The 27,678-nt window shown below is 38.0% G+C and overlaps 1 protein-coding gene across 3 annotated transcripts in view; it reads right to left on the reverse strand.

Annotated features, from left to right (window-relative positions):
- The window catches only part of MAP7D2 (MAP7 domain containing 2), an 80,206-nt gene that overhangs the window by 7,369 nt on the left and 45,159 nt on the right, over positions 1–27,678 (reverse strand). Inside the window, exons 3-12 of one of the 3 annotated variants that reach the window (XM_056496321.1) lie at positions 24,740–24,903; positions 18,676–18,790; positions 17,670–17,768; positions 15,654–15,764; positions 14,244–14,366; positions 11,276–11,424; positions 10,082–10,209; positions 2,272–2,504; positions 1,776–1,902; positions 361–565 (exon numbers count right to left, since the gene is read on the reverse strand). In XM_056496321.1, the coding sequence (XP_056352296.1) occupies positions 361–565; positions 1,776–1,902; positions 2,272–2,504; positions 10,082–10,209; positions 11,276–11,424; positions 14,244–14,366; positions 15,654–15,764; positions 17,670–17,768; positions 18,676–18,790; positions 24,740–24,903 (1,454 nt within the window). The remainder of the gene's footprint in view (positions 1–360; positions 566–1,775; positions 1,903–2,271; positions 2,505–10,081; positions 10,210–11,275; positions 11,425–14,243; positions 14,367–15,653; positions 15,765–17,669; positions 17,769–18,675; positions 18,791–24,739; positions 24,904–27,678) is intronic. The other 2 variants (XM_056496331.1, XM_056496338.1) reach the window with 2 other exon arrangements.

Here is a 27,678-nt window from a genome sequence, read left to right on the forward strand (position 1 = left end):
TTAGAATTGTGGTTTTAGCTGATTGGGTGATTTGTGAATAAAATTCCCTGTACTGGGGTGAGAGAGGAAGAAGAAGAAAAGGAGGAAGAAGAAGAATAAGAAAGGTGTGGGAGCTGCTGTTGCTGCTGCTTCTGCTTGGGACTGTGCCAGAAAGCTTTTAGACTTTAATACTCTGAACTCTGCCTCCAAGACTGATGTATTCATGCAATAAACAACTTTACAGCAACCAACAACTGCTCTTGTCTCTTTGAAGACCCAGACCCACAAAAATCTCAACAGAACATTATTTCAGGCAGACTACCAAATATTAAGTATTTTTTTGCATGTATAAAATTTTCACATTTCTGTTTGAGATGATACCTGTTTCTCAAGTTTGGCTTGGAGCTCTTTTTCTTGCTTTTCCTTTAGCATTTGTTCTTCCTCAGCTCTTCTCCTAGCTTCTTCTTCTGCCTTTTTTCTAGCTGCCTCTTCTTCACGTTTTCTTTCCTCCTCCTTCTTACGAGCTTCTTCTTCCAGACGAAGTCTTTCTTCTTCTGCCTTTCTTTTCTGCTCTTCTCTTTCAAGCCTGCAAAATATTAATAGAAGGTTTAAAAGGCTTCATCTTGTTTAGCATGAATCCTATTGTATGTACATCAGTAACTGATAACATATGCATAAGCACATATTTTCATGAAAGATGCCAGGATACAGCGAAGACATGAGCACATGCTCAGAATTCAGGTTGCTATCAAGCTTTCATTCCAATCTTACTTTTAATGCCTGAAATATTTCATAGAAGTTACAATTTCCATTGAAAAACATGTGTGATCAAAGAAAATATTTCTGTGCTAATTTCAATTAGTGTCAATAATAAAATTAAGTTTCAAGAATAAAGACAACCCCCTTCCCCTGTACTTGACACCCAGAATGCTGGTATCTATGAACAAGCAAGTTCTTTTATCCTTTTGCTTCATCTGAAGATAAACAGATGGTATGAGCAGCAGCAAATTCCACAAAGCACAGTGGAACACTGGGTCTAAATTCCACCTGTCCTGTTCTCTGGCCCACTGAGAGACATCATGCTCCTTAAGAATTGCTTTGTAAGTGGCAGGAGCTGGTCATTCCACTCCCACCTCACCCACTATGTTTTTAATAAGAAAACCCAAAGTAGAATCTAGACATGCAGAATTAGTGATTTACTATTAGGGTGTTGAAGGAAGTGCATGGATTGCTGACACTTGCAACCAGCATCCCATATGGAAAACCACCTTAAAGCCTGTTCCCAGAACAGAGGCAGAACTTCACTGCTCAGACACAGCAACCTTCATTCTGCCCACACTCAGAGCCCTCAATGCCTGCAGCAGAGTTGGGCAGGAAGATGAACTTCAGGTTAATTATGAATTATTCAAGCTTTGCCATTTAATGCATATCCTGCTGCTGCAAGACTGTTTCTGCTACGTGATCTTGCTCATTTAAAGCCACCTCAAATATTTTTTCACAATATAAAATACTTCAGGTATGTCCAGACCGCATTGTGCAGTTCAGCATGGACATGCTTGAAGTATTTGGAAAAGTAAGAGTTTATTCAGGGTTCTTGAAGAGGCCAAATTATAATTTTCTAACTTCACTAATCACAGAGACTGCAAAAGACACTAATGAAATATGAGTCTGAAATTAAAGAAATCAACAAATACATATAAGCTCCTACTTGATTCCAAAACTACCACAGTTTCAAGCATGTTCAGTGATACAGGTTAAATTATTAGGTAATAACTTTCACAAAGAAATAGAGAGACCTTTCTCGTTCTTCTCTTTCCTGTCTCTCCCTTTCCTCTTGCTCTTTTTGCAGGCGGGCCTGTCGTCTTTTTTCAGCTAGAATTTTTGCAGCTTCTTCTGCATCACTTGTTCCTGCTGTGATTTTCCCTAGAAGACAACCAAGGGTGGAAAGTCAGGCAGGGAATAAAGAGTGTTCAGCAATTCCAGATTAGTACAGAGGCTGAAATGGGCCTGCTTCAGAGTGGTAAGATACCTTTTTAAAATCACACTTCAGCCTTTTCAGCAGAGAGAAGATGGAATAGTTAAGGGCATCTCTGGATGTCAGCATTTTCACATCCTCATTAACAAGGGCTTTTGGTACATTAGTGAAAACAGTATTCACAGGTTCCAGTAGGTATCTTTACACATTCTCATAAGCCTGTGACTGAGCAGCTTCATGAAAAGAACAGCTCATCACTGTTTAAAAGTCTCAGGGACCCATGGTATTTTGCACTAACATCTTGCAGTAAGCCTCACCTTCACTGTGCTCAGCCTTTCCAGCAGAAGGCATGTGCTTCTCAGGAGCCACCTGGCCCACATCATCAGCCCGTGCTCCTGGGGACTTCAGGTGACTGGCATTTTCCTTCTCCTTGTCTGCTTTCTTTTTAGGTGTTTCCTGGCTGAGACTGGAAGTGGCACGATGCTTTACAGGAGAAGCTGGATATTGTTTGGTGTTTTTAGGAGACTGAGGATAAGTCTTTGCAACTGTCCTGATGAGGCAAAACAAAAATCAAACAAGGCCAGATGTTACATAGCTTGGAAACAAACTCCATCTTCACATTTCTCATTCTTTCTTGTCTCTGGCTACAGAGGAGTATCAGCTGTTTTGCACAATACAGAAAAGAACCACCTGGATACCATCAGAACATAAAATGCATGGAATTGACATGGAAGTGCACATGATTACAGAAAATTCTCATTAAAATAAACTATAACACTGTCTAAGGTCTAGGTGAGAGAGAGGAATTGTGGACTACCTAAACCAACTATTTTAGTCATGACCATTTCAAAAGAATTTCATCAGCTTTACTGTTTCTAGTCATTCTCAACATGTAAACCAAAGCTACAGCTGCTCTCTGTCTATAAAAATTATAATGAGCTATAGAGCGCTGCTTTCATCTGAATTCCACCTTCCCAGCCATGGTCTTTTTCAAACAGTATCTGATTTTCCAAAAAAGCACCAAATACCAGTATATACAAAGGTAAGGCTGGGTACTACGGAAAGAAACAGAATGAATCAAACCATTATATTGTCACCAACACTCTTTGAGTTAGTGCTTTTTTCAGCACTAACACAACAGACTCCAGACTCCAAACTCAGCCCCTGCAATCTTTCACAAGTTGTACTTGTGATGGCAATGCACAGCAGCAATGCAGCCCACTGCTCATCTGGCTGTTGCACACTTCAGGTGAAGTGATAACCCTGAAGTCAGTTCTGGGAAAGTGGAAGGGTAAAGATACCTGATATTCACTGAAAATTGGTGCACACAAAGAGAACAGATTACCAGGAAACATAAAACTACACATAAACACCATCCATTATTTATATAACACCAGTAACTAGCACTTGTAACATTAAGAAAGGCTGGGATGTGTGACTAAGTAGTATAAGAATAAAGAGATTACAATCTTAAAATAATGATTTATGTGTGTCTCATTAGAATAAATTATCTTACATTAAAGTGAACATCACACATCTATTTCTAACCTTCTTCCTGGGTATGCAATTATGATATACATGTATTATCCCTTATCACTTTTTTCATCTACACAATATAGAGTTTCATATACTATAACACGCTTTCTGGACTATACACTCATTCTGGCAGACCACAAGCATGAAAAACATGAACAACAGCTCAAAATTAATGGACTGGAGTGGCAAGTTTTGTATAGACCTAACTATAGTATTGTGTGGTGAGAGACTATTATAACCAGAACAGCATTTGCATTACAGAGCAGACAATAAAAATAAGACATCTTTCAACTCCTCCCCAAACTCATGAATTCTGTAGAAAGAAATTGTTCTTTTCTACCATATCAGACTGCATTTAAAAGAGGCAGAGACGTTAGAATACAAGGAGCTCACTCAGAGCTGCCTGGTTTGTGGGGAGGAAAACACTGCAGAGTATTGCACCATCCCTACCTTCTTACTCCTACTGAAGAGCCACCACAGAAAAAGCCACCACTCCAAAAGCCCTCAGGCTTTTGGAGTAGGAGTAGCACCCAACTAAATTTGAAGTTCATCTCGGGTGCCCCCAGCCCAGGAGCTCCCTGTCAGCTCAGATCCTTGCCCTTGGTCCTTGGCTGAGCTCAGCTGTAGGTAAGCCTGTTCTTCTTGGCTTCCTAACCTGCTGATCCTGACATGATGTCCTGGTTTGTCCTTGGACTTGCCTCAGTAAGGCCTTTGTTGCTGGGCTCTTGGGTGATCCTGCTCACTTTACTTTTGCTTGCTTTGGGGTGGGATGCTGTGGGCAAGGTCCCTATCCTTGCCTGTCCTGCTGCCACCCATGACTCCTGCTGTTCCATGACAGAAAAAGGCTTTGGAAGATGTGAACAGGCAAGTCTGATTGAGTAACTGAAAAAAACAGCAATGGGAGAAGCCAATAAGTTTGGTTGTGTTGACCAAATCTCGTTTTAGCATTGTCTTAGATTGCTCTTCAGGCTATAAATGGATTTCCAGGTCCTTCTGAAAGCAAAGGCAGATTTTTAGGCCCTGCCTACACGAGTACATCTCACATGTCTCATCATTACAGTCACTTCCAACTGCATTTCATAGAAATATAAATAAAGAGAAAACATTTTTCTCATGTTTCTCTGCAGCACAGAGGGTGCTTCTTGCTAATTAGACACTTCTTCAAAGCAGAGTCCCTTCTTGCTGTCTTTGGTTCACATTTCCTACTTTACCACACGTTCCTTGCAATGCTTTTGATGTAACTTGTTATGACAGAAGGAGCAGAACAGGCTAATAACTAAGGCTGAGTCATTCTCAGTATTCGTAGAGAAGTAATTGTTCTCTAATAAAGACATGACAATCAAAGAGGTTGGCAGGAAGGAGTCTAGTCATGAGAGCCACATATCTTGCACTGCATAGGCATTAGAGCAGACTGGCTGTACAACTCAGCTGGTGGATTAGAAAGCTGAATAGATTATTTAGGTATTGCATCTTTGAACTTTTTGACATACAGTAATTTTTCTTTTTTTACCAAAACCACTATAGGCTCTTAGACAAGAGCAACAAGAAAATAGTAGAGTTTCATATAAAGTAGCTACAAGTGAGAAAAATAGAAAAGACTGATTACTGCAAGGATGAGAATAGTGCAGTGTGTGAAGTGCAAAGCTGAGAAAGTCCATCAAGAATAAGAGTATTTTTTCAGAATTTTTATATAATTTACTGGATGCCAGTAGAAAGTATTAAATCAACATTGTTTTCCCCCTTGTGTTTAAAACATACTCCCAACTTAGCATCTCTAACATTCCTTGACACAGGCAGAATTGTTACTGGAAAAACACTCCTTCTAATTAGTATTTATGTTATGCTGCTTAACACCAGAAAGAGCCAAACTTGATTGAAAAAGCAGGATAATGGAATTCTTAAGAAAAAAACCTTATAATCACTTGTATAGGAGCCTATTTAGGTTTAAACCATGATAAGAAAGTGGGAAACACAGAATTATGCCTGATAAGGATTAGAGAATTAAGATGGCAAATCACTAAAATCTAAGACGTGGTAGCATGCCAGTTGTCAGACAACTTACTACTTCTCAGTAACTGGATTTTACAGGGGAACAAATCCAGAAGCACCTTCTTCTCTTCAAGAAGACAGTAATTTTCTCACCTACCTGCCCTGAGCTGACATGGGGGCAGCATGAAAGAAGCTGCCCCCTACATGCACTGCTAGAACATCTATCAGGTGTGAGGATCCACTGATTCTGAATACAATGGCTCCTATGTAATTACAAAAGGGATAGTCCATTCTGCAGAAAAATATATCAGGAAAAGCATATGAGGGGTTCTGAGCTTACTTTTGCTAAGCACAGAAAATAAAGCACATGTAGCACACAAATCAGAGGTCACATCCAGCTCTGGCCATAAACAGCAGGGCAGGGAACAGCGTGCTCTCCTGAAAAGCAGTGACATGGCAGGTCACTGGTTATGAGGCTGACTGTAAATCAGAAATCTTCAGCAATGCCAGAGCTGCATTATTTTTCCACTTTCTCTCCATTAATTCAACAAAAATTCTGGTGAAATCACACCAAGGACCTGCATGTTCTCAAGCCTGCTTTCTGCCATTGCTCTGATCACAAGCTATTTCCGGGTTCCGACATTTTTGCTCTGTGACACTTTATCAAAAGCAGGTTTTTTTTTTTCACTCTTAGTTTTGATCTTTTTTAGCCAAAACAAGATTAATTTCTCTTTCACATTTCTTAAAAGAGAAGAAACTCAGTATAGGTCTGTAGAATAGATTTTTTAATAGCTGCATTATTACAGATGTTTCAAATTGGTGAACTGGCCTGTTATCTAGCTAACTGCTGAAAAATCACTCAAAATACTCTTGATCCAACATTCTATCCATTGTTTTTATCTTTCCAAGTCAGAACAAAAACCAAGGGTAGTAAATGTAGCACATATAAAATAAAATCTAAAATGGATCACTGCAGGACAGAAGCTACTTCTGTGGGTAATTCACCATATCAGACACCTTGCCAATAACTCATTTTTAAACATTTTATGAGTTTGGGAGGCACTTTTTTTGGTACTAGTTTATGTTCATATTCCATCAGTACTCTGCAATTTGACTGAGCATGCACATTTCTGACATCAAAAATGTTTCCCCCAGGCTACAGGGGGACTGGACAATGACCAGTCTGACATCTAGAAAGGAAACATGAACCACCACCAATCAGCAGCACCACTCATCAGTCACCTTGCCCTTTCCCCTTTCTCCTTCTCTCATGAGGTTGGGCTTTGGCAAAAGAATGTGACAGAGAGGCTTGTCAGAGCTTTCGATTTTTATTCACTGCCTTATGCTAGGGTTCATCTGAAGACACTTACAACTAAATCCTACTTCCTTGATTCAGTCAGATGCCATTGATTTATTTAGGGACTATTTACCCAAAGGCATGTGAAGGACACAGGCTTTATTGCCTTCCTGATCTATAAGAAAACACACTTACCTATTCTCTGAGGGATGCTGGAAGAATAAACCAATTAATGTATAGATCTTCAAAGATGAAGCATAAAACAAAAAATTACCCAAACCCCTCATCCTGTTATTATTGATCTTGTGAAACATTTAAAGAAAATGAGAACTTTACACCATCAGTATACAATAGTAATTGAAAAAAATTAGACAGTTTCTCAATTGTTCAAACTCTCTAATCCATTAACTTTCATCTTAGTCAGCTGATCCACATTAAGATTCAAAACAATAGTCTTGGATTTCTTTCTATGACATTTATTGATATATTTATTTTTCCAAATAACATCAAATTTTGAATTCCTTCCCCACTTTTAATTGTTCAGCATATTTTTATTTTTTTCCCCTTTTCTCCTTTTTACATCTATACCTGTTCACTCATCTCAGCTGTTATGTTTTTGGGCTGACCTTCTATGCTTTCTCAGTAAAACTTGCCCATTCAAAAGATTAGTATTTTATTTATGCAATTACTGCAACTCTCTTCTACCATTAATCAGTGTGTCTCTTTAGGCTGAAGTTTTATTGCCTTGTTTGATCCTGTTTCAGTTACTTTACCATGATAAAAAGAGCTTTTTATTTAATAAATAATTAAATAATACATTAAGAAGACAAGTTACTGCTACTCAGAAACCAAGATGACAACTGTGAAGAACTAGTAACTAGAACAATACCAAGAAAACTTGAATGTCAATTCACATATTCTTTAGAAAAGAAATGCATACAACTAATTGTCATGTAAATCACTGGCCATACTTGATTCTTTCTTCAACAGCTTTAAAGGTTAAAGGTGCTATGCAGGATCACTAACTACTAATGCTGTACAATATGTATTCTCATTTCTTCCAAGGTATTTTTTCAGTCATATAGTGGGCTAGAAGGAGAAAGATTAAATGTGTAAAAGACTGTTAGGCTTGCAAGGACAATGAGTATTTGTATACATATACTTATATAATACTTATATGTCAGATAATGATCTTGCTGGTCAGTGGATTTAAATACAGGCAGTAAGGCTTTCGGAACCTTCCTTTAGATTGTATAATCTTATCTCCTCAATGAAAATTAACAGTGGAATTTGAGTTATATGAAAAAATGCATATATTATTACTATTATCATCTCTATATAATAATAAAATATGGTCATTAGGGCACTTTTTAATTTTAGAATTATGAGGGGAAGTTTTGAAAGTGCTGAAGCAGAAGTCTTTCTGCAATCAGTAATAAACATGGATTTAAACTCTATTTACTGTATCTCTCAAAAGGTCAAGAAGGGTGTTCTAATTGGGCCACATTAAGATTAAATGCTCAGTTAATAACATTTCTAGCCATGGTCAGAATCAGATTCCCTTGAGAAAGAGGAGGAGGAAGAAAAAAGGAAGGATCACTACTGTGGCTCACAATCACAGAGAAACCCACCAGTAGGTTTCTTAATTCCTCTATGGAGCATCTGCTGCTTCTAAAAACAGTATTCCTTGTAGGCATGAAAACATTTTACTGTACAAAGGTTATCATAATATGCACCACTGAGAAAAAAAAATTATCTATAATTTCCTAATCTTTTATGGAAATTAGTGCTACAAATTAAGACTGGGCATACCTTTCTGATGAAGCACTGAAGAGCTGTCTCCCAAGAACTTTTCTTTTAACCACTGGATGTATCTCTGGTGGTCTACACTAATCTTCATCTGCCCAGCAAGAAGCACTTGACTCTCAGCTACTTCATTTCCCACCAATCATTTTGCTTAACTAAATGTGTCTCTTAGTGTGTGTCTTGATTTGTCTCTTATACTGGCTGATCAAACTGAAAAATGCATTCTGAGCAGGGAGTATCAGTACTTGCAGAATAATATTCAGTCCTAGAGCTCAAACTTTTGTTTTAATTTACATTGCAAGGTGCTACTAGACAATAATCTGCTCAAAATTGTAATAAGAAAGCTGATTGTCATTAACACTGCATTTCATTCAATTTTTCACAAAATGGATGTAGTTCACACCACAGAATCTGATGATATTAAATATATAATATTGGAAGTTTGAGAATTTGTGGCCTTATAATACAAATCAAGAACTGCAGTGTCCCAGTTACATGCAAGGGGATGTCTAAACCAGAAAGAATACTGAGAGTCAGATGGTTTCCTTATGTTGTCTAACATCAGATTCACACATAAAATCATGCCCCACTAAAGGGCTATGCCCTTAGAGCTGAAACAGAAAAGGAACACCAGCTGGATTTTCAGGCAGAAGAAATCTGTCAGAAAGCCTGGTTCAAAATACGGCCAGCTTCAGATTAAAAAGATAAATAAATAAGACAATTTTCAAGACAGAAGTGGCACCCACAAACAGGGTCTAGGGAAAAAAATCCAAACCAATCAACCAGCCAAATAAATTAGGCAAGTACTGTAGACCAGGACTACTTTAGCACACTCCTACATTAGAGCCAGACTTAATATTCTGTTCTAAGAAACCTTGAGTTTCAAGCTGTGGTACACATAATACAGTTTTCAGCAAAAGACAATCAAGAAAAGCAAGTCATTGCCAGTAAGCCAGATATGCTATAGATCCACAGGTCTGCATTAAAAAAAGAAAAGCAACAAAACCACAGAGGTCTGCAAATGAGCAAAGGTAAAAACCAATAGTTTAGATGACACATAGTTAAGTGTATTTATGGCACCAGATGGTCATGTCAACAATAGGAAATGCATATTTTAAATGCTGGAATTTCTAGTTAGTATTCATGATGAGTGCACTTCACATTCCTTTCATATAGGCAGTTTCTTCAAAATCAAACAACAAAAAACCATATTTAAAATAAATGTGAATAAAATTTCATATGAATAATGAAATGCACTCTAATCTCAAGACTGAGGAAAGGTAGAGAGAACTGTCTCTAGTGGATACTAACACAATATTACAGACACCAGATTTATCATCCACACCTCTCCTCTCACTCATCTGCATATGTGTGTATGTACAAGTAAAATTAATTAGATTTTATACAACACTTCAAAGGAAGTTCCTCAAGAATCTGTGCCTTATTTACAGGTAATGAGAAATTCATAGGTTATTAGTCCACTAAAAAGACAGGTATACTTAGGTGTTGCAGGTGAAGCAGATCTTCTGGACATAGCAGCAGGAGAATCAGACCTTCTCAGAGGAGATCCCATACCAGATGATGAACCAGGTGTTGCAGGTCGTTTCTCCTTCTTTATCTTCTCAGTCTAGAAGCACAGGTCATTTTAATTTCCATAATTAAGATCAATAAATCAAAAATGAATTTGATTGTTTTATTAGCAAGATGGTATATAAAGAGATTTGCGGCACACTTGTAAAAGCTTTTTAAACAGCAGCTCACAAGTGAGGTGTTATTAATAGTTTTTTATTTTACATAGACATAGCACACACCCACTCCTGTCTTGCATGGGCAGAGCACGCAAATTTCAGATAAGTAATACACACCAGAGCCTCTGCAAGAGTGCTTAGGAGGACTGGTAGCACTGGATGGTATCTTCAAAATCATCCATATGCCCCTGCTTAGACATGATCAGCAGTGCAAACAGGCATCTCACAGAAATGTTGCTGCATGTAACACTGAATCATACCTAAGACTGTCACTACACAAATATTTGCTTCTTTCACTTGCAGCTAATTTAGATGGCATGAATCCCCCCCTATCATTAAGTATTACTAGATACAGGACCTTATGTGAATTAAAGCCCTAACACAGAATTTTTTTTTAAAGCATGCCTTAAACTGTGCAGACTCAGTGAAGTGAGTGACTTGCCTTTTCTTTTCTGGAAACTACACTGGATCAATAATGCATCTTTTAAGCAAACAGCATTAAAAACATCCACAGAAAGAGTTACAGCAATCGGTGTAAAACAGAGGCATTATCAATACACTTGGGGAGGTTCTAAAATATATGTAGCTTGCTCATTAACGAGTGAGACTGGATAGTCATACTCAGGGGGGAATAATATTTGTCATCCCCATTCCCAGAAGTTACAAGGAAGTCCAAAAACATACACTTCAGTGCCTCAGTTCTCTGAAAACAGGGGTGTTGGTGTTCCAATACCAGCACTTAACACGGATGCCCAGGAGGAAGAAGATATTAAAATGCTCCTTAACAGGAGCACAAAGGGAACCGGTGTTGGCAGGGATTACTTTTCTAATGCTGGTTCATATAGCAGGAGAAGCACTTCATTTGTATTCATGTAAAGGGAATGATAACAAGCAGAAGCTGCATCAGTTTACCCAGCAGTGAAATCAAAACCATTCCAAACTCACCTGAGTAACTTCAGCTGCAGGTGCCCCTTTCATGGCATTGGCAGTGGAGGGTGAAGTTGCCTTTTTCCTGTCGGTGCTTCGGGTGGGGGAAGGCTTGTAGGGAGATTTAAGAGGACTAGCTGGTGCTACACGAGGACAGATATGGAATACTAAAGAGTTATAGTACAATAGCAAGAGCAAAAGGGAGCACAGATAGAGGAAGTAAAGGAGGGGAGAAAACAGCATACTTTTATGTTACAACATTCAAAGTTAGTTTTAAAGTGTTTTTTGGTGTTTTAAAATATCACATATGATGAATTCAACATGATCCCATGTTTATTAAAAATGTCTCAACTGAAACATTTCATAGGAAGAAATCATCTCTAAAATATTGTTCTTTTACTCAAATACCTTTTGAATTACCTGACTAATACTGTAACTCTTTTTTCTTCTAAGAAGTCCAGCTTCCTTTGCATATAATAAAAAGGGTAAGCAGATAATGCTAGTTGGGTGACTTTTGAACACATACTACAAAACAGGAAAGGTAAGGAAAGCATAGGAGTTTTATCTTTTTTAAATCCTAAACATGCAGAGGCTCCTAAATACGTTAATTACTTTCTCAAATATTTAATCAGACAAATTAACAAAAAAATTGCCCAAACCTAAACTAAATGCTGCTGTAGGTATTTCAGTTATTTTATATTTGAGGGAAACATCAATTTGAGTGTGACACATGCATTACAGCTTACAGGGCAACTTTTTTTTATATGCAATATGAACAAGACTTTTTAAAATGGGGTATTTTACTCCAGATTTTGTTCATATTGCCTTCTAAGATGGAACTTTCACATACATGTAGAACAATCAACAGAGTATATGTTTATCAATGACAGACACTAATTGCAATCAAATGATAGAGTGTTTCCAATTTTAGTCAAAGTCAGGAGGGATATTGACTTTGAAAAAGTAGTAATTATGCACTACTGTAAAGAGAGTCACATTCAAAAAAATTTTATTGGAGGCAGCCCTAATAAATTTTTGTGGAGCCTTTTTGAATGATTTGAAGTTTAACTGGACCTTTGAATTCCTTGACTCACTTTCCAGCCAACTGGCATAAGGTCACTGTATATTAACAAAAATGTTCAAAAACGTAAAAGGTGTCTAAGAGAAATATTTTTGCTTCAACTGTTAAAAGAATTAATTATGCACCCAGTAACAACTGTTTGCCTTAATACCTTGACTTTGAGTGACCTTAATAATGTCTTGCTGTAGAGTCTGAAACTGAGGCTCCTCATTTCTAAGCTTACAGAAAATGCAGTAGCAGAGCAATTTTGACCCCAGCATAATGACAGGAGGCACAGTATGAGCTCTTGGAAAGGATGATCCCTCTTCCCTGTTCACAAAGCTACTTCTATGATGAAAAGTACATGACAAATGGGAAATGTCCCTCAACTATTTTGCTGGCAATTACTGAAAAAATGTCAATGGCCTCTGAGATTGCTGTTTGCAAACTGTGCTACAAGCCTGATTGTCTTGTGGGGAAATGACAAGAGGATGCTTGTTCTAAAAGCTGTTCCCAAAATCAGTTGCCCTGTTTCAGCTCAATGAAAAAGCAGTTTGCAGAACAAATTGCACTCTTGTCAGACATGCCAGTGTATTATTTTAAAGATCCTGTGATGAAGAGAGATAAACCTGTGAGTTTACAAACAAAATGAGTGAGGAAGGACAAAGATCATCCTTTTTGATTTCTCTGATATCAAACCAAACACAAGACAGAAAAAATCATCCATAGGTGGCCTCAGTAATTCAGCACAAAATCTTAAGCAGAATGTACGGATCTAATTTTGAGTTGGGTTTTGCTCACTCTGGCAGTAGGTGGTCCCTGAGCATTAAGCAAACTGGGAACTCTCTCAAGTACTATATGAAAACATTTCTGCTTCCAGTAGGGGCTGTTTTTAATGTAGAAATAAGGGAAGCAATTTTAGAGGCATTCAATATCAGTGTCCCTATGCACTGAACAGAGAAGTAACACACAAGGGAAAGTAGGTTTACTTAGCAATTAATTTTAAAATAGCTTTGCATGAAAAGCACAGATGCAGAACTTAAACCTATTTTAACCAAAATGTGTGAAAACACTCATCATAAAGATGATGTCTTTCATCATCTAAATAGTTTAATCCTGGAAAAGTGTTCCCTTTCGCAGACAGGCATTTGAGTGCACGCTTTGAGATGCTTTGTTTGTTTGTTCTATTAAAAGTAAAAAGGGCTGTTAAACTTTTGTCTTGCTTCATCGAATGCTATGACTAGGTAAGGCTTTATAAGTAGAAACTACTCAAAGTCAGGCACTTGCCTATGTATTAGCAGGATGGGAAACATGATTTTTGTAGATGTTTGCAAAATAATGGTTTTATTAGTATACCCTTTACACATAGGAATGGTAACTATCATCCCTTAAAGATCAATAGTTTTGGAAGTCACACTTTCCTATCAATATTCTGTTTTATATATATATATATATGTGTCACACACACACAGTCACCCAGTTAAAGGCAAAAAAATACATTTAACAGATAGAACCTCAAACCCTGGCAAAAATAATTAAGACTCAATGGTGCACTGGGATTTTTGTTCTACATACTATTTGGGTATGATGGGGTTGACATTAATAAATCAATCAAAGCCTCTGAGAATTGTCACATCCTTGTCTAAAAACTAGTTTCTTAAATGAATATATTCATTTTTTATGACAGTCTGCAGTTTTAATGATTTTTTTTTTCTAAAATAGATATTTAGAACAGCACAGACAAGATAATGTGCTTTTCAAAGATTTTAAATACACTGCTATCTGAAACAACTTAGTTCATCATTGATTTTATACTACCCTGTAAATTGTCAATTGTTTCATAGTACTCCATTTCTTCCAGCAGCTACATAAATGCAGCTGAAAACTTACTTCAGTAGATTGAAAGTGAGGAAGTCACATTTTTACCTGGAGTATTGTACTGCTCAGAAAGCATTAATGTACTTCTGCTTCTGGCTAAAGATGACTGTGTGGGAGTCAGCAGTCGAGAAACAATAAAGTTTTCCATTGGACTAAGATGCATGCGGTGAGCTGAAGGATGGGAGCAAATAAAATAAAATTTAAGATGCAAAGAAACAAAACAATGTCACATTAAAATAACTGAAACAAAATGATGAAATGATTAATGAAATGACCAAAAAAACCTAAACTTTGAGATTTAAAATACTTGAAGATAATTTTCATTCCCTCTGAAAAAAACCTTCTCATTTCTCCACTGTTTTAAGTTTCCCACTTAGACATAACACAGAGTAAGGTTAAGATCATGTTGTATTTTGTTTTTACTCAGAGGCATGTTCCATTCTGCAAAATGGTTGCTTTCATGACTCAGCACAAAAAAGGTTTGTCTTCTTCCTCAGTAGGAAAGGTAAAACACTTGGTAGAACAGTGCAGCTGCTCACTGATGTGCCACCCGTGCTGGGTCTGCATTTGAAATCTGCCATCTCACCACATTACGTAAGTCTTATTTATACAATATCCCTGCATTACTTCCTACTCCATAAATGTGTCAACTATATAAGACGTATTTATAGATGTTCCTATTGCATATACATATAGCCATCTGTCATAATAACCTCAAAGCTACTCATGAGCTTAAGTAATTAAAAAAGTAAGATAAATTTACCTTCTCTTTTTCATTCTAGAAATAAGCCTACATAGTAATTTATTTCAGTAAATATATTTTTTTCCCATTAGACTATAAAAAAAAGTGGGATAAAAGGAAAAAAAGCAAACACAAAATAAACCTAAAAAAATCCAAAGAGTTCACAGTAAGACAAACCCTTCAGTCTTCTTTGTAGTGTTTAGCAACCACTAATCCTACAAGATGATCATCTTTTGCAGAGTCTCTTGGGGATCAGAGTTTCATAAGAAATTAATAGGCTCTACAACTCTGGTCACCAGATTGAAATCTCCCAGGTGACTCATCTGGGAGATGAGACTCTGCTGATGGAACACCCCATATCTACTGGCAGGCCACCCCTTTGGTTTGCTTTTTTTCTCTTATTTTGCTAGGAGGTCACAACCAGTACAGTTATACGGAATTGCTGCAATCACAAGACTGTACAAGCCTGTTTGCTGGAGTATCCATATTTGGAAAAGAATCAGTAAAAAACCCACGGCATTTGTTGCTGGACTATGATCTCCAGCACAGCAGTACAGCCTTGGGACAGGCTGCAGGACCATGTTATTAATACAGAATCTCTCAGATGTTTGAGCTCCTTTGAATAACAGAAGAAGCAAACCACAAAGCTCTATGGACAGCAGTGCTTTAAGCAGAAGGAGAGTTTATGCTGGCAGGAGACCAGCACGTTCACTTGCCTCTGTCAGGGGAATGCGTTATGGCCGCTGTGGAGGACGAGAGGCGTTTACTGATGGGCGACTCCATTTGCTTTGGCAGATTCATCGTAGAAGCTGAAAGTTTGTCACATGCTGCAGAGAAATGCATTGGAGATATTTGTATTCACACCACAATGTTGATAAACTCCAAAAATTAACCTTGCATTTGTACTCGTGGCCCTTGCACTGATCATAGAACTGAGCTGGGCATGAGATGAGCTCTTTCTGACAGCTGAGGACCAGCACCCTGTGACAAATGCTTTGGCATGCAACTTTTCTGCTGTGAATTAAACATTCTAGTTTCACAACATGCTATTTTAATACTAGCACTGATAAATAATTATATATCAGGTCTGAAGGAGTGAAGCTATTCTGATACAAGACACTCAATACCAACACAAGCATGAAGTTCCCCAAAGAAAACAAACTGCACACATGACAGCTCTGAACTCAAAATCATTCCCCCTCTTCCCTAACTTCAGTCTGGAAGAGCTGAGGCTTACATCAGATATTACTCTAAGAAAATGAAATAACCAACATCTGTATCTGTATGAGATCTAACTGTTTTAATGACTGAGCTGGCATCAGCCATTTGGCTTCAGGTTTTTGTGCTTGTGAAGAATTAGGAAAAAAAAAATAGACCTCTGCTTTTCTGAAATACCATATGACAAAGTCTGTTTGAGCACAATACCCATTTCCTACGTTGGCATTTATTCAACTGAATGAAAGAGAAATGTTTCTCAGGCATTACTACAGAGTACTAGTACATGATGATCACTATCTGATACTCAGAAGCTAAAAACACAGATGCTTTGTCCCTTACATTCAAATTTTATTTCTTTAAAAACCCAAAAATATTTTCCGCTCGAGACATATATGTGGCCCTAACTCTGCACCTTCTAAGTCACTGCATTCCCTGTTATGTCAATCTAATCATTGACTTAGTGGGGATTCCAAGATTTGCCTCCAATACTACAGTAAACAATACAATTCACTACATTTGCTTTTTTTAAAAAAGCACATATAATGATGGTATGCTGCAAAACATCAGTTGCACAGGCAAATACCTTTGCACATGAACAATAATTAGTAAAAAAATTGAATCTGCTTGCACAGAAATAATAGTTCTGTGAGATCATAGGCAGAACAATGTTTACTCTGAATTCTGCAGGAGCAATCGCCAAGCTTAACTCCTCCTGTGAGGGACAGAAGGAACCTACTTCTCAAAAGCACAGGCTGTGTTTTCTTTTCAAAATGCCAAGTACATTTACAATCAAGATTAGAAATCCTCTATGCAATCCATTTGTAATTTTGGAGGACTCATCTACTTCAGAATCCTTTTATGGGAATAATAATTTAAAAAACCCCAACAAACCACAAATAAAACCCTGCAGAAAAAAGATAACTGAACAATATAAAACATGATTGCTTAAACAAAGTCAACCACTTGAGTTTGCTACAAATACCAGCTTGGCCAAAATTCATTTCAGGAGGCTGAAAACATAACATGGCTGTTTATACCAAATTTATTTGTTCTTAAAATATTGCAGAACATGGCCCTTGAGATGGAAAAAGAGGGCTGTTTTGATGAAACATAGTCATCATAACACATTTTCTTACTGTGCAACTGAAATTTTTCTCAACAGCACCTGTGCATGTCCATTAGAACTGTCAAATATATGTACAATTATACACACATACACAGAGCACCTGCAGAATTAACAAACATGAGCATCTGAGCAGTAGAAGTCTACAGTTACTGAGAAAACCATGAAATGCCTCTACTGTGCAGGAATGTGAGGCATGCACTGCTCCACCATGGCAAAAATTAAAAGGAAATTAAAAGACACTGGTCTACATCACTAAGGGTAATGCTGTAGAGTACCAGACTGAAATGATAAGAAAACAGTGGTTAGGAAGAACAAGATCAGTGGATGGATTACAGTGATTAGAACAGTTATAAACAAGACACGATGGTACTGTGATTCTCTGAAATACCATTGAAGGAATCAGCAGGAGCAGTAGAGGTCACAGGGTCTGGAGGAAGGGTGTTGGCAGCTAAACCTAGAACAGGGGGTGGGGTATTTTCTGATTCACCTATACAGCAGAGAAATCAGAGCAAAAAAGAGGTGAAAGAAATTACTGAATAAGTTGGGGGAGCTGGAATTAAGCACAAACTGCATCACAAAGAAAACTGGTTTCTTTCTCAAAGCATAAGGGACTTTTCTCATCATTATATAAATGAAATTTCCTGGCTTTTTAAATGATGCATCATGAAAACTATGATATGAAACAGAGTTTGTCTGTTAACAGAGTTAAGTATACTTACACACTGTTTAAAAGAGAGTAATTGTTATATTTCATCAACACCCAAAACATGGATGTTTTTCCCTACAACATCAGTTTATTCAAACTCGACAAATTCAAATAAATTGTATGATTTGAAAGAGAAAACATGCATCTTTCTGAAATACAAAAGCAGCACATGACTCATTATGTAATAAAAAGGATTTCCTCTGAAGCCAAAGCAAAAATAGCAATAACAGAATGTACGTGGGGAAAAAACCCAAACTATTTTAAACTGCACATGCTGCATACTCATCTAGACATTCCCATCAGTACCAAACAAAAACAGATCATCTTCTGCAAGCCTTAGACAGCACTCAGTCCTTCGGTGAATATTAAATTTGCTAACTGTGTGCATGGGAAGACAATGTGTAAGAAGCTAATAAGGGAGACAGTGCATCAATTTTAATTTTAGCATTTAGCATCCTCCAAATAGATTCTGGTTACTCTATTAAAATTATCTGCATTCCTAAAGTTAGGAGGAACCTGTCTCCACAGAAGGTAGTAGGGAGAGGAAGCCCGGCAAGCAATTACAAAGCACTTACTCACGCCCCAAGGCAGTACCACCCTAACTATAAACCCATCATACTTACTATCTCCACAGTCTCATGCATTTTGCACTTCCAGATCTGCAATGCAGGCAGCCTGTTTCACTTACCATCTCTGCCTCCTGAGCCTGCAGCCAGTGCTCCTCCCCACGACCATCGCTTCTGCTTCTGTTCCAGCTGCTGGCTGCGTTCGAGGGACCGGCGCATCATGGCTTCTAAACGTTCCTGGTAATTTGGGTACAAACCCAGACACAAACCTCAATCAGTTCTTTGGGGGCTTCCTTCCCCTGCCTCCTGAAACCACGCTAAAAATACACTGTTGCTCCACACAAGATGAGCTTGTTCACAATAAAAGAAAAAGAACTGAATAAAGAAGGTATCAGCACGCTACCTACCTCCAGATATGTGTATCCTTTGTCTGCAAGCCACTGAGGTCACTACAGAGGCCTAAGTAAATAACACAGGTTGCATCACTGCCTAGCATCTGCTCCTGCTGGTGAGGCTGCTGCTGTGCTCTGGACTTAATTTGTATAAGAATAATGCTCGACAAGCATTAACTCCTTCTTGTCTATGCAGACATCAGGATTCTTTCCCATCCCTTTCTGAGCACGGTTAAATTGCTGCAATGCCAGTGGCTCCACCCAGTCACTCAGATAAATGATCACTTCAAACCCAAAGTAGGTTACTTTGCAGGATGCCCTACTTATTTATTTATTTTTACAAAAACTCCCTCCTTTCTTCTATTACATTCCTTAAGTCTAGGCATTTAAGACCTTCTGATTTCTTTTTCTTCTTTATTTATTTTAGTGTATGCCTAGATCATACTACTCCAAGATTTACTTCCCTCACTGCCCCCCCACCCCCCCTACCCTCATGCTCTTCTCCATGAGTTAGCATTTTCACAGGGGGAAGAACGAAATTAATTTTTTCTCTCCCCAAATCTTGCTCGAACTTTAACTTACAGCTAAGTATGCTCACTTTATTCCCCCTCTATCACCTCCTGACTCTCAAAGTCCTCCACTGGGTTTCATTCCCACCTCCTCCCTCTGCTAGTTTCTCAGTGATTTATTGTAGTGGCAATGATCCCTGCACCTTTTCTTTTCCTCCTTTCAAGCAGATAAAATGTGCTTCTTCCCCACCCACAATTCCATCATCTAACAGCCTCTTCCTTTCCTCCTCCCTGTACCTCATTCGCATCTGGCAAACCTCCTCACCCTCACATTTCAGCAGCCCAACCCCTACTGTGAAAGATAAGTCTGCTCTTGCTGCCTCCAGCTCCTGCCCCAGCGAGTTTTAGCCCTTTGATCCTATTAGTATTTTTAGTGCTATTCCTTATTACCTTTGCTATGTCCTTTTGGTCCAGTATAAAACTCCTACTCTTACCCACTTCAAACTGGATCCTGCAGGCTTCTGTGATTACATCATACCCATTTTGATTTTTATCAATCCTCTATCTCCAACATTTTTTGGCAGCTCAGATAAATTGTGTGAAAAACCCTGCATACATCTCTTGGTCAGATTACTTTCTCTCACTGATTAATGCCTTTGATCTGGCATTGACTGAAAAAAATTTCAGTCTTTGTTCAAGTGTGTTTCCGTCAGGCTCTGCCAGTTGTCTCTGATAGAGCTCCTTTAGCACACAAGATCCTAACATCAGGCACCTCCAGTAATCTCCATACTTTTCTACATGTACCTGTAAACTTTGTCTTACCTTCCTGGGCTTCTGACCCTGGTCATTAACTTTCTACATTGCCAGATGTCCCCTCATCATCATCTGGTTATCTAAAATATACTTTTCCTCTTCCACATCTTTGAAGAATCTCTTCTACTAACCATGACTTTCAGTAATGTATTTCTGAGCTCATTTCTTCCACCTCATTCAACCTTGCTAGCAGTTACCCACCAGTATCAACACCCAGCCACTACCTTTTAATCTTTAAGCTCTCTTCTAATTTTATTAGAAATCACTTGTGCTATAAAATATTCTATTATCCTCTAATATTCACTCTAATCTAGTGAAAAAAGCAAATTCTTGCATCCTCTATCATTCCCAGCTCTCCTGTCCCTGTTACCTGTTGGCCAGGTGACCCACCCTGCTGCTACAATTTCTGCTGCTGTCTCCAGGAAGATCCTTCAGTCACGTTGTGAGCTCACGGTCTATCAGGTAACATCATTCAAAGACCACTGAGAGCAGGCAGCTGCTTCCCTGCCCTCCCTCCCCCCTTCATCCCCCTCCTCTGTCTACTCAGTGCCATCAGTGTCCAGGCAGGCATGAAAATGAGAGCTCTGCCTCTTTCCTTCTCCCTACAGAGCAATGCATCACAAGGCTCAAGCGCAGCCTCTTCTGCAAGAGCACAGAAACCCCCCACAGCCCTGAAAACCCTATTTGCTTCTTGCACACACCCTGCCTGTGAAAAGGGAACTATCCTCCACTCTCTGGAATCTGCAGCCAGTCCTCTGCTTTAGCTTGCTAGTCTGTCTTTCTTCTTTTACTACTTGATGATACAAGTTTCACATTTAAATCCTGTGTGTGCAGGCTTTGCATTACAAGTTTGTGCTTTTTTACTTTTAGCTTCCCACTTCTCGAACTTAATTCTATTTGATTCCCTTTTCTTAGTCTTTCCAAACCTCACATATTTCATCACCAGTTCTTCTTTGTAGTGTGCTTCTTTTCACCACTTTCTTCTACTATGCTGCCTGCCCCAATCTTTCTACCCATGCTCTTTACCAAGTAAAATCACCCTCCCATTTCCTGCTCATTAAAGCATACTCTTACACAGAACCTTTGTTTTCTTTCCCCTCCATTTATAATTAATATTGCTATTCATTAACCAAAAAAGATTAGATTAAAGCAGTCATGTTTCAATTATTTTTGTTTGCTGTCTTGTTTGGGGCTTTTTAACGATGCTTGGAGTAAGCAATATTCTATAGTTTGCAAACCACTGAATACACTTATACCACCTACTATCAAAGTATTGTTTCAAGAATAAAACGCATGCTGAAATAGATTAAAGAAATTAAATGACATTTCATACACATATGAAAGCCCATGCTACCTACAATCTGAGATTTAAATCTTCAGTTACATTATTTGGAGAGGATTATTCATTTTCATTTGCAAAGAGCCTTTCATTAGAGCCCTATAGCATATAATTAAACTCACAAAACCTCTGCAGATATATGTTAGATAAAGAACAATACAAAGGCTGCTTTTTACAAAGAAAGGATAGTTATTAAAAAGCATTTTAAGTTGGCATAAAATTATAAAGCCAAAAAAAAAAAAGACATAAGCAAGCATAGCATAGACAACTTATACATTAATAATTTGTTCCATGACTAAAACAAAACCACAAGACAAAGCTTTCCTTCATCAGCCAACAATGTGGAAAACCCTTCCAGTCAATGTTGTAGATGAAGCATCTTCTTGACAACATATCAGACTATGCATGTGATCTCATTCGGGAATTCTAACAGCTACAAATAGAGGAAACCATGTCTGTTCTCAAGATAAAGTGAGTTTTTGGACAAAAAACCCTATAATGCACAAGCACTGCATGTAGGTTAAACTAATAATGAAAAAAACATAAGAGAGAGCCATCTACTGCTAGCATCTAAAATATAAATTACTTTCCAAAGTACAATTACTCATTCAAGTTTGCCTCAGCAATACCATAAGCACTTGTACACCTGAATGAAAAACAAAAACCCATCCCTCAATACTCAGTCAAATGACTTGTTTTCTCACAACTAAGTTCTTTCTCTGTGTAAATGTAACACAGATGTGACAAGGCAAAAAATGTTTCCAGTATTATGACTTAAAATAATTTCTGCAAATAATTCTAAACCAATCTCCTTATATCTGCAAGACAAATATCTGAAAGAGCCCCAAACCATCTCTTCCTCCTCACTTTATATAAACACTGTATGCAACTAGCTATTTCCTGACATTATCAGTTGGCTTCATCTTTGGAGTGGAGTACAGAAAGTAATTCAAGCTACAACATCTTGAGAGCTTTTCACCCTCTTGTGTCTAAGCAAATACTTTTTACAAATGTAACAAATAGTGCAAATTCACCACAACCATCTCTTCCCAATAACCTCAGTTCAGCTAGACATCTATTTACAGGGTATTTCCAAGTCACATGGAAGTTCAAGACAGGAGAAGGGAAAAAATTATTTCAACTGAAAAAGGACTAGCTTTACTTTTGTCCAGTTCCCTGTTACAAGAAACTTTTAAATCACTTCTGCAGAACAACATGCTGCTTTCCTCAAGGCTCAAAGACCGCTTTTACTAAAAGAAGTGGGCAGCTTTGAAAGTAATACAAAGGGAAGGGCAGAGATACTGAAACCTCTGTAGATAAGAAAGATGCAGTCAATGTACACAGAATAATTTGTAAACATTATTTATTCAGTTCCTTCTGAAGAATCTGACACTTTCACTGTGCTTTGCAACAAGCTCCAGCTGCCCCAAAAACTCTGACAGAATACCTTGATTCCTATCAAGAGAGACTTTAAAACCAGCATCTCTTATCTGGCATTGTAGAGGGGGAAAAGTAAGCAAAATAAACAAAATTTTAGTCACCTCTAAGAAGTCCTTCACAAGCAGAACAGTCAAGCAGAGGATGCTCTGATATAGGAACCAACAAGTCCCCATCACTTTACTAAGATCTATTCCTCTCAGACTCTTTCAGATCCAACAACAATATTTGATAGAGAGAGATTCATATAACCTTTTCCTTCCAGACACCTGATGAGCAAGTAAAATGGGTACTCCAGTACCCAGCCAGTGTAAACTGGTGTTAAAACTGGAGAGGGTCAGCCTCCACTAAACAGACACTTTGGGTCTGACCTGTCACAGCCTCTCACATCCAGCAACTCTGCTCTTATTTCTTCATCAAAGGCAAACCATGAATGCAGGGAAAGCTGGCAGATGCTTGCTCTTCCCACACCTCTCTGCCTTTCTGTCCTGCTTTGCTGAAAATTTTGAGGACAAAGTTTTGGATGTTTTTGCCCCTTTCCTTTACAACCCTCTCAAAGGGAATAGATTTTGCTTAGCTGCAAAAGGTTATTACAGCAGGAAATGCTGGGGAAGGAGCACATGACTTCAATGCTGTTACCACAAGAGAGAAACCCCCTACCCTTTGTTTCTGCTTTCTCCCATTTTTCTTAAAAGAACTTGAAACAAATCACATGACAAAATATTTTAAAATTAATTCTCAGCCATTACATAGAAGCCACAATAAGTATGTTGAAGTCAAACAACAAATGAAAGGATACAATCTTCTCTTCAAGAAAAGTGAAAAATCCAACAAAAAATTCAGTGAACAGCTGGATGTTATTGTGAAATCATGCAGAAGTGTTTTACCTGTTTTGCAAAGTTATTTTGATGAAAGGATGAGGCAGAAAAATAGAGGTTAAGAATTGTGGATTTCTACAGCTTTTTTTACCTAGGAATTGAGGAAATATTTTCTTCTGGCTTTTGCTTTTTTTTTTAAACCACTGCCCCCTTTTCCGAAAATCATTAATTCTTTATCAGTTACACGTAGTAATGCTAGTATTCTCCACATAATGTCATGCAGAGATATACACACACACACCCTGCATTCAGAGATCTGTACCAGAAATTGGACTCACTAGAGCAAAAAAAGAACCTTAAATGATATCAGCAGGGAGCATAGAAGAGAGGAAGGGCATGAAGATGGTTAAAAATATGTGATTTTGTTTTATGTTAGAATTTGAAAACAACCTAGATTCTTCACTGCTTTAAGTTCAAATTTCTAAGTTTCTGTCACTGAGGAAAAATGGAAGAGCATCTTTTCACAAACACTTCATGTTACATTGACAGTAAACAGAACAGTAAGAAAAATCTTTCCCTTTTTGGAAACATTGATCTTTAAAGACTTCCTTCTAGAAAGCTAGTGCTTTGTATTTGACAATCAGTGTCCCAGATATGTTAGCAGTAGTAGATGACTATTCCAGGAAATCAGACAAAAATGTAAAAAATTATTTAGGAAAGTGTTTTTGGTATACAGTGGAAACCTACTTACAGCTGTGGTCTGTAGTTCCTGCAGTAATTGCTCATGTCTCCAGTCCTGCCCCCACCCCCAATCATTTAATGCATGTCAATATTCAGCCATGTTCAATTGCTGCCATACATCTCCCAAAGGACCTCACCTCCTCCTCTTTAAGCTTTTGTCTTCGCTTTTCTTCAACGGCTGCTCTCTTCTGCTCCTCTCTCTGCCTCTGCTCCTCCAGTCTTCTCCAGCGCTCCTCTATTTGCTTTTCATACTGAAGTTTTGCTCTTCTCTCCTTCTCCAGTATCTGCTGCTCCCTAGCAGCTTGTGCAGAGAAAAAGGTGCATTTCACATCATGCAAATTTTCTCCCATTTTAAAATTATTTGGTAAAATTAAACAATAGTGTAAAACAACAAATTCAAGTACACAGGAGTTTAGTCCACTAAGATTAAAAATATAGTGCCCAGAAGTGCTGAAATTATTAATAAATATAAGCAATTTGCTAAAAAATAAATAGGGAAGCCCTTGTACACAAGGTGCCATTTTGTACTCCTTACCTATGTAAAAACAGTGTACAGAACAGTTTGGCTAATTTTTTATTTTTCTGGTTTCAAGCCCCTCTGAAGCTTAAAGCCATATTATTTTTTCCACACATACTGCTCCTAGTAAGCTTTGAAGGCAATCAGCTGTATATGTTGAAGCAAAAGCCCTTACAACTTCTTTAAAACTGTGCTTCTTGTTACAGAGCCGCCTTTAAAATAGACATGTAAACAATACATGCTAAATTTTCTATGAAGTTTTGAAAATACATCTTTCAGCTCATGGTTTGGTGCTACATCTTTACTCACTTCTGCCTCTTCAAATGAAAAAAAAATTACTTCTGTTACTGAGGTTTTGCCCAGCTGTTTTTTCCAACCGGAGCAATAATCTTCATGGGACATTACCCTGATGTTTCACAAACTCAGACTGCAACAATACATACTGGACTGTTGCTTCAGGTGTACATAGGAGAACAAGTAACAGGAATTAACATGGCAAATTGAGAGGAAAAATCCATTTCCCATGCAAGTGTATTCCATAAAAAGGCAGGAAAGAGGAGTTCAGTAAGCATGCCTATATACACACAAGCCTGTATTGTCACATACCAACACACATACAGCTAATATCAAAGAAGGAATATTGCCAGACTAAGAACTTGAAAGTCAGGGAAAGCCAGAATTAACACTGTTTATACAAGAGCTAGTCCTTCTTCCTGCTCACTTATTCAGCCTGTGTTCCTTCAGTTCCTGTTTCCTTGTGCAGCACATTATCACCCTCCTAACTCTCTCATATTATCTTCCCGTCATTCCTAGGCTCTTACCCAGCCATCCCAAATGCCTCTTCTCAGATCAGCCTTTTCCCCTCAGTTCCTGCCCCCAGGCTCTTTAACCACAGCTGTGACTTTCAGTCCCTCAGCCCCACTCCATCCTCACTCCTTTGGGTCAAAGCCAGAATCCTCCCAACACCCAGATCCTTTTCCAACATTCTATTTCTTTCCCTTGAATACAGAATCCTTCTACAATAATTCTTCCTCAAATTCAGCCTGCTTTCCAGAACACTGCTTTTCTAGCTTATTCTTGTTAGAAATACAGTTGATGTTGTTTTCCCCTGTTGTCTTATGAAAATCCACTCATCCTCCCCACTCAAGACAAGTATGTAAATATGAGGGGAGTGTCAGTGATGCAGTGAACCCGGATTGAATGCATGAAGTTGAGACTTGTTAACAGAAAAAGTCACCTCAGAGACAGTGGATAACAAGTGACCAGGCATTAATTATTCCAACTACTAGCCACATCAAGTAGAGCAGGTGAAAAAAGCATGCTGGAGTTCATAAAAACCAAAAATAAAGTGAGGTGTCCAGAGATTGTGCTAAGATTACCTTCTGAGTAAGTAGGTGAAACCTGGGACTGATTCTGGACAGAGAAGTAAACAATTCTGTCATCATGGCCACAGGTACAATTCTTTTTGCTTAATTTAGGGATGCTAAATCACTGATTAATGAGTATTGGCTTGGGTGAAAAAGTTACTTCATATTGCTACACAGTACCTGTTGACTGCCCAAATGTCTGACCCTTGGGGTAACATGCTGCTTTTTCTCTTAACTGCTAAAAGAAAATTCTCACAGTCAAACTGTGACCAAAATCCAAAGCTTCCCATTACAGAAATGGTCTTAACTCTGAAGAAATATATTTCCAGGAGGCATATATGATGTTGGGAGAAAATTGCAGACACCACCTTCCAAATTCCCTGGGCCAACATCCCCAAAATCTCCAGGTTTCAGTTTTCTTCTCATCTCTTCTGCTCCAAGTCCTTTATAATCTAATCATCATATCATTTTCTTGGGAACCAGAAAAGAAAGGATTATCAGGAGGAAAGAAGAGATGGCCTAGATTGAGCATACCTGGAAGAGAAGTAAGTCCCAGACAGACAGAAGCTCAGGCAAGATTAAGCACTAAAGAGCAGCAGATTTTCACCAGAAGTACCAAAAGGAATCACACTGATCAAGCCCATGGTAATTAAAAATGTTGAGTCAGTGGTCTCAAGCCCCAGACTTTGCAAAGAAATGGTCAACAGTTTGTTTAATGCAAGAAAAACAGTATTTTCCTATGATTCTTTGACAGGAGCCCATACTTGTCTAGTTGACATTTCCTCAAAATATATGATTATCTTAAATTTTACAATAATCATAAAACACTGACAATTCATTCTGCTAGCTATTATCCGGTAATCTCTAGGAACAATGCTACTGAACTTTCTCATTACAACGAGGAAAAGTGAAGTTAATTGTTTAACACTTTTTAATATACAGAGAAAGATATAGGAAGTCCAAATCAATGCTGAACAGTAAATTTCATTTATGTGTGTGTATATATATATTTGTATACATACACACATATATATGTATATTTTAATTGTGTGTACACCCGCTCTCCTTAAATATATATTTATACTTTTTACATATATATTTTACAATTGTCTCAACATTTCCCTAGTCATATTAATAGATTTAAAATAACTGAGTGTTATAACATCTGAAACAAAATTGCTCATGTTATTCA

This window comes from Oenanthe melanoleuca, chromosome 1 (assembly GCF_029582105.1).
Source record: "Oenanthe melanoleuca isolate GR-GAL-2019-014 chromosome 1, OMel1.0, whole genome shotgun sequence".
NCBI lineage: Eukaryota > Metazoa > Chordata > Aves > Passeriformes > Muscicapidae > Oenanthe > Oenanthe melanoleuca.